Source organism: Dreissena polymorpha, chromosome 5 (assembly GCF_020536995.1).
Source record: "Dreissena polymorpha isolate Duluth1 chromosome 5, UMN_Dpol_1.0, whole genome shotgun sequence".
Taxonomy (NCBI): Eukaryota; Metazoa; Mollusca; class Bivalvia; order Myida; family Dreissenidae; genus Dreissena; species Dreissena polymorpha.
Genome location: NC_068359.1, coordinates 73,013,285 through 73,033,320, shown reverse-complemented (window position 1 = coordinate 73,033,320; position 20,036 = coordinate 73,013,285). Strand labels below are relative to the sequence as shown.

At 34.2% G+C, this 20,036-nt stretch overlaps 1 protein-coding gene across 1 annotated transcript in view; it reads right to left on the bottom strand.

Moving 5' to 3' along the window:
• Positions 1 to 6,324: 6,324 nt before the first annotated feature.
• LOC127831340 (ATP-dependent DNA/RNA helicase DHX36-like) overlaps positions 6,325 to 20,036 on the bottom strand; it is a 51,938-nt gene continuing 38,226 nt past the window's right edge. The window contains exons 24-29 of the mRNA XM_052356307.1: positions 18,675 to 18,761; positions 16,600 to 16,677; positions 14,866 to 14,965; positions 11,178 to 11,265; positions 10,062 to 10,182; positions 6,325 to 6,411 (exon numbers count right to left, since the gene is read on the bottom strand). Coding sequence (XP_052212267.1) covers positions 6,325 to 6,411; positions 10,062 to 10,182; positions 11,178 to 11,265; positions 14,866 to 14,965; positions 16,600 to 16,677; positions 18,675 to 18,761 — 561 coding nt within the window. The remainder of the gene's footprint in view (positions 6,412 to 10,061; positions 10,183 to 11,177; positions 11,266 to 14,865; positions 14,966 to 16,599; positions 16,678 to 18,674; positions 18,762 to 20,036) is intronic.

Genomic DNA, 20,036 nt, shown 5'->3' with positions numbered 1-20,036 from the left:
TCGTCGAACAATTTGTGAAGGCTTAACGTTTTTTTGCTCACTTCTTTACGATTTCCCGCTTAATGCAAATATTCAATGCAGTAATGTTTCAAATTCTATTTTATTTTCTTTTTTCTTAATTGTCAACTTTGAACTTAACTTAGCCAACGCAATCTAATGTAGCAAATTATCGCAAAATTATAAGTTAACTTTGTTTGCATGGTCCAATTTAGAACTTTTTTCGAAACGATGTAGGGTCGTTCGGATAAATGGAAAGATAAACATTGTTTTCGCCTAACAATCGACAAATGTCGGTCCATATTTAAAGGTCAATGCTTTTAACATAACTTCATTATTCAAAAGGCATTTTTAAAATGAAACGTCTCATACGGTTATCTTGTTGAGATGACATATTGTATTTAATGCCCATGACCCAAACTAAGGGGTCAACTTCTCAATCATTTTATATAATTACCGGCATTACGTGAACTGTATTTATTTCAATAGGATCGACATGTTGCCCAGCATTTAACATTTGAAACATTTTGGATATTTTACAGTATAGTTACAATTCGCACTCAGCGGCATATTGTGTTATTATGCAGTGTTGTTCCTGCTTATGTTTATGATGCATGCATTCTGTTTAAATGCTCATACTTAATTAAAATTATTTAACTGCGAGCGTATATCACGTATGCTTGTACAACTCCGAGTGCATGCTACTGTAGGTATACTATAACTTATTTTTTACATATCGTTTTGTTGAATGACACTATGTGTTATTTTAAAACAAAACATATACATGAGTACAAAATGAACTTCCAGCACATCCGTTTAGAAATAATTGTTTCTAATTAGTTTACATTGGTTACTCTTATCATTTGTCAAGTCTTGTTATTCTTATGAAAATGGCAATTTAACAAATGGATTAGGAATCGGTGATGTAAAATTAGCTGACAATAACAAGTATACATATTCTTTATCAGTGATTTTGGGAGAATGCCCAGTTTGGGGCTTGGCTACTTACAAGTGTACCGTCAATCTGTCAACTTTGATATGTACATAGATGGTCAATTACTCTCCATGGTAAATACAGCAACAGGGTTATGAATCACCGTGATCAATTATCACTGATCAATTAATATTGTTGCTATTTCATTCATGATGAAGTATTCTTATTTGAGTATACAATTAGTGTACTTACAATTCAATCTACATTTTTTTCCAGCAATAAGTATGTGACAAAACAACCATCACAACAACAATAAACTTCATGACTTTATTATCTTTTTGAGTACCGTATAACACACTTTTATAAATAACGAATCAACAACAGATTAATAAAAAATCAATATATTAGCCTCGCTCTATGAAAATGGGGCTTAATGCATGTCCGTAAAGTGTCGTCATAGATTAGCCTGTGCAGTCTGCACAGTCCAATCAGGGACGAGACTTTACACATTTATGGTATTTTTTGTTTAAAGGAGGTCCCTTTTCAGCGGAAACCAGTTTTCGCCGAAAATGTCATCCCTGATTAGTCTGTGCGAACTCCACAGGCTTATCTGGAACAACACTTACCGCACATTTAGCCCCATTTTAGCAGAGCATGGCTCGACTATATCATCATTATACCAATATGGGGACCACCCATACTCAGCACATACACTACGATCAATCACCAACGGATTTGGCTAGCCTATTTTAAAGTGTTTGCCCTTCAATTCTTTATCAGTGGTTTTAGGAAAATGCCCAGTTTCGGGCTTGGCTACTAAGAAGTGTACCGTCAATCTGTCAACTTTGATATGTACATAGATGGTCAATTACTCTCCATGGTAAATACAGCAACAGGGTTATGAATCACCGTGATCAATTATCACTGATCAATTAATATTGTTGCTATTTCATTCATGATGAAGTATTCTTTTTTGAGTATACAATTAGTGTACTTAGAATTCAATCTACATTTTTTTCCAGCAATAAGTATGTGACAAAACAACCATCACAACAACAATAAACTTCATGACTTTATTATCTGTTTGAGTACCGTATAACACACTTTTATAAATAACGAATCAACAACAGATTAATAAAAAATCAATATATTAGCCTCGCTCTGTGAAAATAGGGGCTTAATGCATGTCCGTAGTGTTGTCATAGATTAGCCTGTGCAGTCTGCACAGTCCAATCAGGGACGAGACTTTACACATTTATGGTATTTTTTGTTTAAAGGAGGTCCCTTTTCAGCAGAAACCAGTTTTCACCCAAAATGTCATCCCTGATTAGCCTGTGCGAACTCCACAGGCTTATCTGGAACAACACTTACCGCACATTTAGCCCCATTTTAGCAGAGCATGGCTCGACTATATCATCATTATACCAATATGGGGACCACCCATACTCAGCACATACAATACGATCAATCACCAACGGATTTGGCTAGCCTATTTTAAAGTGTTTGCCCTTCAATCTCATACCATATATACATACATTGTATGAACACAAGTAAAGTTCATCTAAAAGGTTAGGGGTGACATGATTTAAAAATCCAAATAACAGTTTTTATACAAATCACACCCATGGCTTTTGTAAGGGATTTCACAACAGAAAATATGAGGAATATAATCTTGGCCACAATTTTGATAAACTTCTTCACCAAAATAGTGTTTTTTCATGGACCACGTTAACAACGAAACTAAAAAATTCTTTCCATAAAGCTTTTCTTTCTATAAGGTATCTTTGGCAACATTGATAAATTTCTTAACTAAAATATTGTGTGTGTTTTTCAGGGACCAGTTTTCAACAAAACTAAATCAATCAATAAGGTTGGCAACATTGATAAATTTCTTTACCAAAATATTTTGAGTTTTTCCAGGGACCACGTTAACAACAAAAATAAAACAATCTTTTCCGTAAAGCTTTTTTCTGCAAGGTAACTTTGGCAACAATGAAGTTTGTAACATTGTGTTTCCTTATAACTATGTAACTCATACTTAAACTCATTAAAGTTTCACAACATCCTGGTTTCCTCGTATTGATTCATCTTCCATGCTAAAAGAATAAATTACATGTTAAACGTTACTTTATTTACTTGAATCTATAACAAAAGTCAAAGCCTATTAAGACATGTCCCAGTTTGATTCCTTGGAAGAACCAGTACTTGGCATTGCTTGACAAAGGGAACTCAAGCTTTCCTGAGATGGGAATATTATAAGGCCAACTCAGTATCAATAACATTAGTGCAAAATCACGTGAAATTTTTTCCTCACACTATTCATATAATTCTTTGGACTCTCAGCCCGCATAAGGCCCCCTCTATCTGTTAAACCACTACACAATTGTTTGACTTGCTTTTCTCTCCATTTGATTATAAGCATGTAACACTTTGCTCTTATAGCTTCACATCCCTGTGTTTTATATATGTATTTTTTTAATTGATTTTTTTGCTGTTTTCAACAGTATTTCAGACATATCACTGCACAAACTCACTCTTTCCTGTGATATCTGGTTACTGGCACCAAGTGCATATACTTATGTCATTTGAACTGACAACTGCTCTACTTATATCAGAGATAAGGGGTGAATATCTGTACAAAGGCTTTTAATACCAATGTCCTCCCATGTTATGTTGTCGACTGGGAATTGAATCAGCTATCTTCTTATTAGTCCATCCCCCTACCAACTAAGCTAGTCGGCCATGTTTTTTGTTTGTTTCTTTTTTAATAGACAAATTCACAACTGTTTCTCTTAAATATGTACTACTCCTATCTGTCATAGGACTGTGTGCTTTCATAGTTGTCCTCAGTTGTCACCAAGTCAGCTATAGCCCTTAGAATGGCTTCCTCCTTGGTGGTCAGCACAGTGTTACCATGGCAACTGCGAGAAAAAATGTCATCAAGGATGTGGTCCAGTTCTTGACGCAATTGCTGCAAGACAAAACAAAATAGAAAAACATGTAATGTTTAGGTTGAATTGAGAAAAGTAGTGCTGTGCTTACTGTCTGTTTTAAATGTTTTGGATGTAATTCATGAAAATAAATATATAATTTTATTTACTTTTAAGTAAAAAGTTACAAAGCAGTCACTGTTTCAGTACACTTGGTGAACAAACAGTTATCATGACAGATATAATCAAGTTTTTAAAAAGTTTCTGGAGGTTCGCATACAATGTTTTAATCAGCATTCTCAAATATATTAGTATAAACACGTAATTTAATAATTAACATTGTTAATGTATAAATATGAATTAATTGTATGTCAAATTTCTGCATGTATTGAATATAAAATAGAATGGGGAAGATTTAAATGACAACTAATTTAAATAAATTCTGACCATTATTCAAGCAGACAATCTTGTTTAAGTTCTTTTCTAAATAGTACTGATGATTGATTACTAGAGAAAAAATGAGTATTGGTATAGAAAGTATCCAAGAAGACATGAATGATAGATTTCCAAAGTACATTTACAACTATCTTTAAGAACACAAACTTAAACAATGTGAATAGCTAGATGGTTACTGTCTAAAGCAAAAACTAAATATCTTTAATTTCTCTTACTTTTACAAGAGTCACTGTTTCTGGTGAAGCCTTAAACTTTATCCAGTCATCGACACAGACCAGGCTTTGCCCATCTTCCTACAATATATAAGAAAGAGCTAACATTACTGCAAGAGTTAACTGACAATATATTGAGCCATAAATACCGCTTGAATTGAATTTTTGAATGAATGTGTAATGTATAAACTTATAAGAGTAGTTTCAAATACCAAAACTTTGGATGTGTCCCTCAATGGACATAAATCCCATAGTGAAAAAATGCAAAAAAAAACACAACAAATTTAACCTTAATTATATTCCTTTTATGCCTTCTTCAAACTTCACAAATGTGTATGATGATTGAACAAAAGCCAAAATTATAATAACATTTGATAAGTATATTAAAGGAAAATTATAGTATATGTTAACCCTTTACCACTTAGATACGTATTACTATTAGTACGCATGTGTAGTGCCTTAGAAGGTAAAATTTAATTAAAGACCTTTCTTACTAGATTCAAGTTTTAAAAGCTTCAATCCAACTCATAGATACTGATGATTTTACAATAAAACATCCTTATGCTCAATCTTGGACAGATCTTGTGCATAAAATAGATCTCTTGTGTGTGAAATAGATCTCTTGTGTGTGAAATAGATCAATTGTGTTTGAAATAGATCTATTGTGTTTGAAATAGATCTATTGTGTGTATACAAGATCTCTGTGAAATAAATCTCTTGTGTGTGAAATAAATCTCTTGTGTGTGAAATACATCTCTTGTGTGTGAAATAGATATATTGTGTTTGAAATAGATCTATTGTGTTTCAAATATATCTCTTGTGTGTATAAAAGATCTCTTGTGTGTGAAATAAATCTCTTGTGTGTGAAATACATCTCTTGTGTGTGAAATAGATCTCTTGTGTGTGAAATAGATCTATTGTGTTTGAAATAGATCTATTGTGTGTATAAAAGATCTCTTGTGTGTGAAATAGATCTCTTGTGTGTGAAATAAATCTCTTGTGTGTGAAATACATCTCTTGTGTGTGAAATAGATCTCATGTGTGAAATAGATCTCTTGTGTGTGAAATAGATCTCTTGTGTGTGAAATAGATCTCTTGTGTGTGAAATACAACTTTAGCATGTAAAATACACCTCTTGCATGTGAAATACATCTTTTGCATGTAAAATACATATATTTGTGGGAAATACATATATTGTGTGTGAAATAAATCTCATGTATGTGAAATACATCTCTTGTGTGTGAAATACATCTTTTGTGTGTTAAATACATCTATTTGTGTAAAAGAAATACATCTCTTGTGTGTGAATACATCTCTAAAGTGCACTGGCATACTCTCTGGATTACATAGGGACAATGCACCTTGGTAGTAAATCAACATCTCATAAAAAAGTTGCAGGTTAGGTGTAACAGGGAATTCAACCTGCTTCTGTGAAGCCTGTGGGTAACCTTTTGATAACAGATCTATTTCACTCTTATGTCCTTACTTGAACTTGTAACACTTCAAGACAAGACCAAATATGTACCATGTTCTTGGAAAATTGGGCTTAATGCATGTGCATAAAGTGTAATGCCAGATTAGCCTGTGAAAGCTGCACGGGCTTATCAGGGACAACATTTGCAGCCTACAATAGATTTTCATAAGAAGAGACTTCCTTCAAACAGGTTTCCATAAAATCAGAACGTGTTGTCCCTAATTAGCCTGTGCAGACTGCACAGGCTCATCTAGGATTACACTTTATGCATATGTATTAAGCCCAGTTTTTCCAGAATGCAGCATAATCGTACTTCAGGCTTCAGGTACTTGCATTCATTTTCTTGATGTCTCCTCCAAAGAACAACAGGCTGTATGGTGTCACCACACTGCAGTCATACATCCAGACCTGGAAGACAATAGACAGTCTGCAGAAACAGCTGGGCCTGTATTCCACAACCCATTCTGTGACTCATGAATAAAGGATATAATTATAACCATGTTCAGCATTTGAATATATGCTGGCTATAAACTTTGCTTATGTCTATAATAATGCATTAATAAATTGTTCACAATTAAGATTTGTGTCATATAAGGTGTTACAGTTTGAATCATATTTAAATCATATTCAAACATCATTGAAGTGTTAAGACCTGACATTATGCACATGACGACCCACAAGGAAAGTGCGGAAACACTTTCATACAAATAAGATCATCAATTTATGACATCTAACTCAGAAACAAAACAAGCAAATTCGTTGAATTGATATCCCCTGCGAATATGCCTATGGACACAAAAGTGTTACACTAGTATTTGACACTCGAAAAAGCATTTTTTAAAGATACAAAGGACCGTAACTCTGTTATTAACAGATGGTGTACAATGCCATTTGACGTGCATCATCCTCTTATCCATATTTATATACTCATACCAAGTTTCAATGAAATCCCCCAAAGTACTTCCAAGATATGGCTCCGAACAAACAAAAAGCATTTTTTCAAGATAAAAAGGGCCATAACTCCGTTATTAACAGATGGTGTACAATGCCATTTGGCGTGCATCATCCCCTTATCAATATATATACTCATACCAAGTTTCAATGAAATCCGCCAAAGCACTTCCAAGATATGGCTCCGGACGGACGGAAAGATGGACGGACGGAGGGACAACGCCAAAACAATATCCCTCCACCTATGGCGGGGGATAACAAGATGTGTTTGTGAAACACTATGTCCCCCCATATATTTGATCTTTGACCTTGACCTTGATGGATGACCTTGATCTTTCACCACTCAAAATGTGCAGCTCCATGAGATACACATGCATGACAAATATCAAGGTGCTATCTTCAATATTGCAAAAGTTATGGCCAATGTTAAAGTTTGAAAAAAACCAACCAACAAACAAACAAACAGACAGAGCAAAAACAATATGTCCAGTATAAATATAAAAATCCCCAGACCAGCCCAACCTGACAAGGATACACATGTCAACCAATTAGAAAAGCTGACCATCAAGAGTTTCATCAAAGTCTGAGCTATCCATGAAAATGGAAATAAATCTACTAATAATGAAAGCGAAAAATACCTCTCCAAGAATCATTTGAGCAGAACAACCTGACAAGTATGCTAATGTCCACCTTATAGGAGGCTGCAGACCATGTTTCATCAAATTGAGATCATAAGTGTCCGAGATCTCACTTTAAAACAAAGTACTGGTTCTAGGCCCAGGAAACGGACTCAAGAGCGTTTATATAAGCCTTAGATGGTTGTTGCGTATGACTTTTCATCTCATCATGCTGATCACTTGTGGTGAGTTTATAAAAATCTATATATGCTGCACAAATGTGTGCTCTTAACAAAGTGTCAAGAAAAATTTGAACTTGAATATTAAAATTGACCTTGGGATTATATTAAGGGACGTATTTGTTACATATTTGAACATTCATCCATGCTGCAGAGTTATGCTCTGGAGAAAATATTAAATGTTGCTACAAACCTGCCCACCTGCACTTGTCTCAAACTATTTAGGTTTGTCTTTATCATGTGAATAAAGATAGAAATTTGTGTGTTTTTATTGTTTTTCTACTGTTCAGGGAATTCATCAATTTTTTATTTCCCCAAATAAAATCAAACTTACTGCCTCTTAAGAGCAACAATAATTAATCATTTAAGATGGTTATTTCCTAGTACTAATTATTGAAACAGGAATGTAGTAAGATATTAGAACTAAATGAGGGGAAAATATCATATTCATCATATCTTAATTTAATTGAGATATTAAAATTCATAGTTGCTTTTAGCATTTATTAATTACAGAAAATGACTATCAGCCTAACCAACCAAGCAATGACATTTATGATAATTGTGAGTGATGCATGCATTAATTTTTTTCATTTAGTAAGCCAACTGATATTTACTTCTAACATATACCTTTCTGTGATGAACTGCTACATCACATCTGTCTGGTTTCAATTTAAATGTTCAAAAATTACTCATATTCAGCCAGTGATTATTTAACTTTATTTTAGTTTAAACATTTTACCTCGTACTAATCGAAAGACTCAGGCCGTATTGAAACGTTCTTGAGTTCATTTCCTGGGCCTAGAACCAGTATTTGGTGTCTTAGGGGGAGATCTAAAGAATGCTCCAACAGAGGGGATCGGGCCAGTGACCTCCCAACCTCTTGGCGGACACCATATCCATTACACCATGGCAACCTTAAACTTTGTTTACGTACATACATGTATATGAATGTTGTTACAATAACTTTTTCATCAATTAAAAATAAAAACTCCATTATTGTTGAAAGCAAAATAACTGTTCATAGTAATGTTATTTAGTCTGTATTTAAGCTAAATTTATCAACTCATACAAGGCTTTTGTAAGAATAAAGGAATGCTTATTTTTGAATGCAAGATCAATGACATAACAATTTAAACATTAATAATGCATTTGTGTGTAAATATTTACTTAAAGATGTGCCCTTTTCCTTATAAAGCCGTGTACCTCATGCAGCTTAAATTGACCTTATCAATACCTAGATTACTAAGCTGCTGACAAACATGCCAATATATGGGATTCTGAACTTTTATCATGACAAACAATAACAAATTTGACAAACAGACAGGAAGGAGCAACAAAGCAAATGTTAAAACAACTTTCATATAGTTACCTGAAGCACAAAAAATTGACACAACAGAATGAACAACAAGGGCAAATTTCTATGAATTCCTTCCTCTGAAAGATTGGACATACAGCACTACAGAACTGGAGGAAAGTTAGATGCAGTAATATTTGTGGAAAAAAATCTCACTATCAAATGTGTTGCTGGGGTTAATTGGATATGGTGTTAGTCTAGCAAGCATGAAGTCATGGGTTCCATCCCCATTGTGGGAGCATTCTAAAGATCTCCCCAAATCACTTACTACATGTTCTACCCTTAAAGCGGACTCAAGAGCATTTCAATAAGCCTATAGCTTTGAATGCAATAGAGAAAAAAATAAAAAGGTTTAAAACTAAATATGTGAAAAAGTCCCATTAAACTACCCAGTCAAACTTACATCTGAAACGACCATGTCAATCTTACATCTGAAACTACCCTGTCAAACTTACATCTAAAACAATCCTGTCAATCTTACATATGAAACAACCCTGTCAAATTTACATCTGAAACTAACCTGTCAAACTTACATCTGAAACTATCCAGTAAAACTTACATCTGAAACAACCCTGTCAATCTTACATCCGAAACTACCCTGTCAAACTTACATCTGAAACTACCCAGTCAAACTTACATCTGAAACTACCCAGTCAAACTTACATCTGAAACAACCATGTCAGTCTTACATCTGAAACTACCCTGTCAAACTTACATCTAAAACAACCCAGTCAATCTTACATCTGAAACTACCTTGTCAAACGTACACCTGAAACTACCCTGTCAAACTTACAGCTGATACTAACAAGTCAAACATACATCTGAAACTACCCTGTCAAACTTACATCTGAAACTACCCTGTCAAACTTACATTTGAAACTACCCTGTCAAACTTACATCTGAGGTCTTCATGATCTTATGGTAGACCACCCAGCAGGCCCGAGGGTCTCTGATCTCCCTGGCAACAGACCCTGGGAACAGCTTGCACCGCCCTGATCTCAGCTGAAACTGGATCTGACTGGAAACAATAAATACACGACATATGAGCATTGCTCTGGGAAAACGGGGCTTAATGCATGTGCAGTTTAAACAGGTTAATCTGGGAGGACACTTTCTGCTTTTGTGGTATTTTTTGTTTAAAGCCTTTACTTTGCAATAATCCAGTTTAAATGCAAAGTGTCATCCCTGATTAGCCTGTGGTATCATATTAAATTTACGCTCCATATTAGTGATGGGAATTCTTTACTCAGTAAGTCAGCTTCTTAAAACAAGCTATCAGCACACTTCTAAGATTTAGAATGTGGAGAACCTGACAAATGGTGACAGCTGGAGTGTGAAACTTTCGAAAATGAAACCTTTGTGAAAATTATTCATTTTGATTTATTGTCATATGTTGTGTGTGTGAAAGAAAGTGATAAAAAAAATATCCGTTTAAATTGAATTATGTGACCACTATTTGTGGTGTTCCTCTGCAAATTAATTGTCTAATACATGGTACCTTTTTATCACAAAGAATAGTTTGTACATATTGCATCAATCTCAATTTAGAGTTTATCAACGATGAGTTGAATAAAAACAGTATTTGATGCTTGCACATAGCGTTACAAGATTTACATATGTTCAATGTGGGCCTCTTTCCTGATTGAATGTCAAATAGAGGCATGCCCCATATTTCACTTTATGGAGACTTCACATAGTGCACACGAGTTTTTACTTTCGGAAAATGTAAAAAGTTTGTGTTCATGACATTCTTAAACACATTTATCATCAATATAGATCAGGAATTAGATGTTGTTATTTTAAGTTTAATAACAGATATTTATGTTTTACAACATGCTACATACATGCCAAACGAAGACTTGTAATGTTTTTTGGGGGGGGGGGGGAGTAACATTCATGGAACTTTCCGAAATAATAACTTGTATTTTTATTAACAGAAGTTTTGGGATTTATCATAGATCATTACAAAACATATCCTACATAGAAGTAATCTTTTTTTATATAAATACCTACCTCCATTTGTTCTTTGGTAGTTTCCCAATCATTCCAATATTTGGGTAAAGCCCAGCACATACGATTGCCTTCACCAGGGACTCATTCCCTGCAAAGATTAATCCTTTCAGTGCAGGAACCGAATTTTGAAGGCCTTTGCAAACAGTTTGGATCCGGATGAGACGCCACAGAGCGTGGCGTCTCATCAGGATCCAAACTGTTTGCTATTATGATAGTATTCTTTGAAAAAAAATCAAAGAAAATGCTAATTTTAGAATTTCAGCAGACGACATTTTAGCAGAAAACAAATTACCCAGCATGCAAAGGGTTAAGAGTCTTGTTCTTGGAAAACTGGGCTTAATGTATGTGCGTCAAGTGTCATCCCAGATTAGCCTGTGTGATTTGCACTGGCTTATCAGGGATATGACACTTTCTGCTTTAATGGAATTTGTTTACAGGAAGTCTAGTCTAGTTTAGATGGAATGTCTACCATGATCAGTCTGTGAGAACCGCACAGGCTAATCTGGGACAACACTTTACCTACATGCATTAAGCCCTGTTTTCCCAGATTGAGGCTTATATATGCGGTCAGTTAGACATATATAGACATATATTCTAGGTAAACTGGTTTACCTGTGCAAAGTGCACACACTGATGAGCTCAAAACAATCAAATGCCCAATCCCCCCACAATTATTCGGCAGGGCTGGGAATACAACCTTCAATACTAGTATTTCAATTTGTAGTCCAGCACATGAGTACAGACAGAATGTTTACAGCTTATTCAGATAACCCAGTACCAGTGTTGCACGAAATGAACACATGATCACTAATGATCATGCAATAGAATTGAGTACTAGTATTTGATCACAGCATTACATTCTACTCATGTAATTAATGTTATTTCTCCATAACCTACCAGATGTTGTCAAGTTTTGTTAAGAAAATACAATGATTGGAAAATTAATAAAATTGGATTTGAGACTGTACCTACAAAACAGGTTATAATTTCAATTGCAATTCATCTACACTGGAAATCTCATTTGTTCCTATGGTCAACCATTTGTTTTGACCTCAGAGCCATGATGACATTAGTGGTAGCAAACATAATTTATGCATTGCTATCTGACCAACATTTCACCAGAAAAACCACTTGTCAGTCAAACTCATCACATCATATCACGAAAATGTAGTCAATGATTTCAAGTATCAATTGATGGCATGTAAAACTTGCATTATTAATAAACCTGTCTAGTAGGATGGCAACTGTTATATCACCAATAGTGTATCAAAAGTACTAGTATATCCTAAAGGGACAGTGATATATCAAATAAATTTCCTTAGAAAATTGATTAAAATTACAATCACGCTTTTGAGGTTGTTCATGAAAAAAGAACATAGAGAAAGACTGAAAGATTGACATAGCAAGAATATTGATAGTTGTTGATGTTGTAAAGAAAACTCGTTGATTTACAGCACAAAACGTCATCTTTTTAAAAGACAAAAATTAAAATAATTAAAGTTTTAAACTTCAATCTTGTTTTCATTTTGATAATTTAATGAAGAATTGTATATAAGAAAGTGTTGTTTTAAGAGAAATTGTAAACAAAGAGTCAATTGAATTAATTAAAGTATCACTAAAATTTGCACTGTGTGTGCATTGACAGTTTGCCAACATCAACAGAAAGCTGCTTCCTGTCTGAAACCGTAAAGCAACACCTTTCTCTCCGACAAAATTGGCTTCTTTTGTCTGGCAATCAACATTCTAAACCAAACTTGTGTTTGTTACTCAATGGCAATCGTCCAATTATATAATAGAATATTCATAGCTCCGTCTTTCTATTTTTTTTTTGCAGAGAAGAGAATGCAAAACTACCTTCAATTATAAAATATTGACATATCTTGCAGAAAAATATTAAAGTTGGTTGTATAATTTAAAGTTACCAGATATTTGCATACCTATTTTTCCACATACTTAAATTGTACAAGCAATATAGAGCTACCATTAGGTATACCATTATAAAGTTAATAATTAAGTCAATGAACACAATTTAACAAGATATGTTTGAATAAGAAACAAAATCTGGTGGAATAAGTCTAATTTTATAATGGTTTTTCACTTTTTGTCATTAACTGTCTTACAAAATGAAAAAAAAATGGTTTATGGCTTATTTGTTTATATACATCACTTAAAAAATACTTTTAAATACAAGCAACCTCCCAAAAATGAATGTTGTAAATGAAGGTTTTCAGATCTAAAAGAAATTTGTTATTAAGTATTTAACTTATTTGAACCTGTGATGGAATTGCAGCAGACAATAAAATTTAGACAATATCTTTATCATGAATCATTAACATTGTAAGAATTTTGACAAAAGAAGAAATTGCTTGTTATGACAACCTTCTTTTATAGAAATATTGAATTTATACTTTCTGAGTTATAGCCCCGAAAGTTAAACATAAAAACATAATCAATGTTAATAACTCCAAACTAAGAAAGAGGAAGCTATAGTTCTTGAGCATTTAATATATTATTAGATGAATTTACAAGTTTTGCCTTTTCAACGCAAACATTCAATCTTGATATACACTGACATTTCAGAACATGGCAGCGTGACCAGGCTATGACATATGAGAAATAACATAAATAAGTACATAAGATTAACTATCCATCAAAGTATACGGGATTCATTCTGATTATTTTGGAGACATTTATAGTAAGATATATTCAATTGGTAAATCATTCTTCATCATTTACATGATGATGTTTAACATTCTTACATTTAAAAAACATCCATTTCCCAACCACAAAATTTGACAATATAAAGTGAATTAAACAAGGTCCAAATACTGCCTAAAGTATTCAGGTGATTTACAGCAAGTTTTATAACAAAAAAGAATCAGAAATTAGACTGCAAATTGACCCATCATTTACTAAGCCACTTTGTGTGAACACTTATGCATGTGCATGAAGTGTCATCCCAGTGAAGTGTTTGCCTTGCAGTCCGGACACACTAATCAGGGACAGCACTTTCCACTTTTATGGAATATTTTGTTTAAAGGACATCTCTTCTAAATGACAAGAGATTGCCAAGCAATATTGTCCTCTACCGGTGAAACTCCACCATTGTCATTAAAAATATTTTTTATATTTGTTGCCATAGCAACCAGAATTCTTGATGTAGGAACAAAATGAAATGACGTGCATAATCTCCATATTGCCATCTATCCATATTTCAAGTTTCATGAAAAAATATAAAGAACTTTTAAAGTTATCGCAGGATCCATAAAACCACCATTTTCAGCAGTATTTCTAGTCTATTTTTTGTTGCCATGGCAACTACAATTCTTGACGTAACAACAAAATGAAATGACGTGCATAATCTCCATATTGCCATCTATCCATGTGCCAAGTTTCATGAAAAAATTTGAAGAACTTTTAAAGTTATCTCAGGATCCAGAAAAGTGTGATGGACAGACAGACAGACTAACAGACGGAGCGCAAACCATAAGTCCCCTCCGGTTTCACCGGTAGGGGACAAAAATCCAGCCTAGGCAGAATGTGTCGTCCATGATAAGCCTGTGCCGACTGCAAAAGCTCATGTGGGATGACACTTTTACGCACACGCATTCAGCCCAGTTTGTCCAAAACACGGCTCAATTTGACCAACAATTCAACTTTTGAACAACTGAGTGCATTGTGTTCTTACCGGAGTTGACATTGGCCTCTGACTGGTTTATATGTCTCTCCCGGAGGAATCCCAGTTCATGAAGGACCTCTGCTAACTGGTCTCTCATCTTCCTCAGCATCTTAGCAAGTAATCAACAAATATATAACATATGAAAATTTATTATGAAATTGCATGATAAATAACAGAGTTACAGTCCAAACATGTTGTTTTATGGCCACACCTGGCCTATGACCTCAAAGTGTGACCTTGACCTTTGAGATAAGAGGACGATGATACAAATGTCTTGCGACTGTGAACATTTCTTGTAAGGTATTTAAAAACTGAATTACAAAGTTACAGACTGGACAAACTCACAGGGCATGATTTGAATATAAGAATTCATAAGTACAGTTATTCGCAGTCTGTTCAGGCTTTATAGTGGTTGCATATCCTTTGCACACCTGTAATGTATTAGAACGTACATGTACACGTTTTTTCTCTCCTCAAACCAGGGTGATTTTTGAAGTAAACGACTACAACGTTATAGAACGCATACAATTTCGTTGTTTCCAAACCCGACCCCATTTAAGTGTAGCAACCCTGAAACTTTTTTTCTTAAAAATACAATTATCAATGTTTGTAAATAAACTGAAACTTAATCAAAGACAAAAATTAAATAAAGACTGCGACGTTCGAATGCTCAATAAACAGTCTGTTTACTATAAAATTGTCAAATAAAGTTTCGACCATTTATGGTTAATAATTGAGTTAAAATCAATAAATATTTAAATTTTCAAAATTCAACTTAAAAAAGCAAATGAGTGGTATTTTGAAAACAATGATTTTCTGTCATGTGTGTGGTATAAACTTAAGAAAGTTCTGCATTTCAAATGTTTATATGACAACGTTTTGGCAAAAAAGATCAAATCATACAACGGATCATGTGCAATATTGTTTATTTATCTGTATTGATTTTTTCAAAAATATGTTTTTATACGTTGGCGAAGGTTTATTTGCTATTGACAACGTTCGTAAAAATACGTTACAGTTCTTTTTAGTATTCTCATGCACATCATTTTTCAGTTGTATAAAAGCGTAAAAATACGGTAGAAACCGCTATGGGGCATCCCTTTTTATAACAAATTATTCCGTATTTAAGCAGATAATTGTTTGATGATAAACAACTCTGACGGGTAAAATCGTATTTTAGGCCTGATTTTGGTTGTAAATCGTAAAATGTTTTTTTAAAAATGCGAAAATCCGTTACAGGATTGAAAATTGCAAAAAACGTGTAAGTTTAACAACGTTGTAGGTGTTACCTTTAAAAAAAGCCCTGGTTCTGAGGAGAGAAAAATTGTTTACGTTTCAATACGCTACAGCGTTTCGCTGCAAAAATCGCCCAGGTGCCTAAAGGATATGGCCATTTTTACTTTACTTGGTAAGGGTTGTGGATGTCGCAGCATTTTTTTCCCTTCTTTATAAAGTACTGGAAAACGGCATTTTTTTTTAGGGGTGTGTGTGTGTGAGGGGGAGGGGGGGGGGGGGGGGGGGGGGCAAATAAAATAAATTAAATGTAACCTCTAAAAAATAAATGTAAAATTGTCCATTGACAACACTTAATTATTATTTAAAAGTATTTTTTAGCAAAATGTCTATTTGAAAAATTCACACAGCCAATTTCAGGTTATATCGTGCTTTTTTTTCCCTATTGGGCTGGTTCCAGTACTTTTCCTATGGGGCAAACAAAATCCCTGTACAGCATGGTCTACCTACCACAAGTGTGGAGTCAGACAGGAAGTTGTCATAGCAGAACTGGCGATGGGTCCCTCGCTTACGACACCGCTCCCATTTCTGAAAGAGGCAAAATCATCAAATTAAAATTACAACATAAACTGGTGTTAAAACATTAGTAGGGCAAATTTAAGAAATATTAGTAAGTTTTTGAGAAAGATAAGTGAGATTTTCAAAAGTATCGGTAATTAATTGTGAATTTTAGGGATTTTTTCAAAAATATCAGAGTTTTTTTATAAATATTAGTTCTTGAAAAATGTAAGAGAGTTTTTTAGTGTCTACAAATATGTTACATGTGAAGGATAGAGACATCAACACTTGAAGCAGTTTATCTATTGAACTATTTTCATAAAAATGGATGTAAATAACCACATAATTAAATTAAACTCTGATATCCACTCTGCCTTTTTTGTGTTTTGAAAACTCTCTTTCGATATATCATATATAAGAACCAATTGAGTAATTACTAGCCCAATTTTACAAGATTGAGGTAATTCCCTTTAAGGATCAATAAAAATAACTATATTTAACCTATCACAGAAATGTACATATATTTTTTAAACACTTTTACTCACACAGTGCATAGGAATACTGATCAAACCGATGGCAAAGGTTAATTCATTTTAAAAAAACTAGAGCTTTGTCACAGACGTGATGAATACCCCCACATGCCGCATTGACACAGAATATTTTGCATGTTGTCTTCACAAAAACAGCGTACACCATGCTCAATGTTTAAAATGCAGTAAGTGACCCTGTGACCTAGTTTTTGACCCGGAATGGCCCATGTTCGAACTTGACCTACACATCATCTAGATACAACTTCTGACCAAGTGTGTCAAAGATTGGATGAAGACTACTTGAATTAGAGAGCGGACAAAATGCTGAATGTGTAAAACATACTTAGTGACCCCGTGACCTAGTTTTTGATCTGGCATGGCCCATGTTCAAACTTGGCCTTAAGATCATCTAAATAAAACTTCTGACCAAGTTTCATGAAGATCGGATGAAAACTACTTGAATTAGAGAGCGGACACCATGCTGAATGTTAAAAAATGCACTTAGTGACCCCGTGACCTAGTTTTTGACCTGCCATGACCCATGTTCGAACTGGACATCAACTAGATACAACTTCTGACCAAGTTTGGTGAAACTTGGATGAAATCTACTTGAATTAGAGAGCGGACACCATGCCCAATGTTTAAAACGCACTAAGTGACCCCGTGACCTAGATTTACCCGGCATGACCCATATTCGAACTTGACCTAGATATCATCTAGATACAACATCTGGCCAAGTTTGGTGAAGATCGGATGAAAACAACTTGAATTAGAGAGCGGACACTTAATATGGACCGACCGACAGACAGACCGACCGACAGACAAGTTCACTCCTATATACCCCCCTAAACTTCGTTTGTGGGGGTATAAATATGTACATAAATTAGAAAATTTTAGAAATCATTTTCAAACAGTTTTTGTCAAATTTCAATACGTATGTATAAGGTAATTTTCAATGTACTCTTGTTAAAACTACATTTTGCAATTAAGGCTGGTATACATCTTATCTGAATGTCTCAGATTCTGTAAAGAGCTTATTTTAATCTGAGGGAGATAAACAGGCGAGTTGTTTATAATTTACCACAGTAAAAGTAAGTACTGGAATTAAACTCATCTCTAAAGCTACATTGATGTAGGCCTTGACAAGTCTGATATATACGAGCCTCATTCTGGAAAAACAGGGCTTAATGCATGTGTGTACAATGTCGTCTCAAATTAGCTGGTGCAGTCTGCACAGGCTAATCAGTTATAAACACTTTCTGCATATCTAGATTTTTGCTTAAAAAGAGACTACTTTAAAACAAAAAATACAATCACAGTAGAAAGTGCGTCCCTGATTAGCCTCTGTGGACTGCAAAGGCTAATCTAGGATGACCCTTTACACACATACATTAAACATATGTATGAATGACAGATGTGAACAAAGAAGCTGCTTATAGTGAAGCCCCATTAAAATTGTGTGGTAAAACTGCTCCAGTGTTCATATCCAACTCTTACATTGTAGGCTTTCACAAGTGTGATATGGTCACTCAGACAGTTCTCTGCCAGCTTCATTCTAGCCTGGTCAGCCTCAGCTTTTTTCTCCTGAAAAAATTTGTAGTGAATAGGAAAACAAACAAGAGCTTTGAGCACGAGATTTTAATCTGAATTAAACCCCTATCCCACTTAGTAAGCCATGCTCAACAAAGTTATAAAATTTTATGGAGACTGATGGACAGACCCACTTAATGACTGAAAAAACAACAGATGTTGGGACTAGTATATCATATCCCAAACATATTTTCGATGGAAATTACAATAACCCCATGAATAGAAATCAACAGAAGTACTTTGCTTATGAAAAGTGTAAACAGACAATAGCCCAACCGTGTGTGCATTTTGAAAACAATTCAGGCCTGAGGCTGCATTATGTGTGGACTTGTATATTTAAACTAATAAGAATTTAAATTAGTGCCAGATTAAGGTTAACCCTTTCCTCCATAAGAAGTGAAAATGGCTTTTGCAACCAGCATAAAACCAGAACAGCCTGCGAGTAAGGGTTAGAAATGAAGCCTTTAAAATTTAATCTAGTAAGAAAGGTCTTTAATTAAATTTAACTTTCTAAGGGACCACATATACGTCAAAATACTTATCTAAGTGGTAAAGGGTAAAACCTACAATCTACATTTAAATCGCATGCACAAATGAGAGAATGGTCCTAATTAATTAGAAGTAAACTTATCAGTAGGTACACATATTTTTAGCTGTTCTATACATGTGTCAATGAAGATTTTAACATTTACAAAAGAAGTACGTTATTATGACAATAAAAGATATCATGGATCATTTTTAGATGTTTCACGAGTGTAAATGACAGCTTTGCTGCTGACAAAACCCCCCCCCGCACCACTTTGTGAAGAATGTTAAAAAGCAAATAACTCAAGAATAGAAGGATCTCAGGAGATAAGGAAAATGTATTGAAAATCTACACATTCTGCAAATAAAAAAATTTAAGATTCAATTTAATCCCTTTATAATTGTGAAGATTATACTCTTAACAAACTTTGAACATTTACAATGTATTACGGACAAACAGACCAAGTGTCATCTTTATAACCCTTCTCAAACTTCTCAATAACCGAGAAACCAGGGCCCGTATTAACCGACCAATTCTTAGGCTTGAGAATAAAGGGTATGCTTAGAACCAAGAAAATATGTCCAGCGCTTTAAGTTATATGGGCTACCACTGGTGATAATGTCTTTAAAGCCAGACTATACGATTTTTATATGTGTTAAATTGTAATATATTGATAAAAATATGTTACAATAACACAAAATAGGCAAGAAAAATTATACATTCAAGACGAATTTCATAAAGTG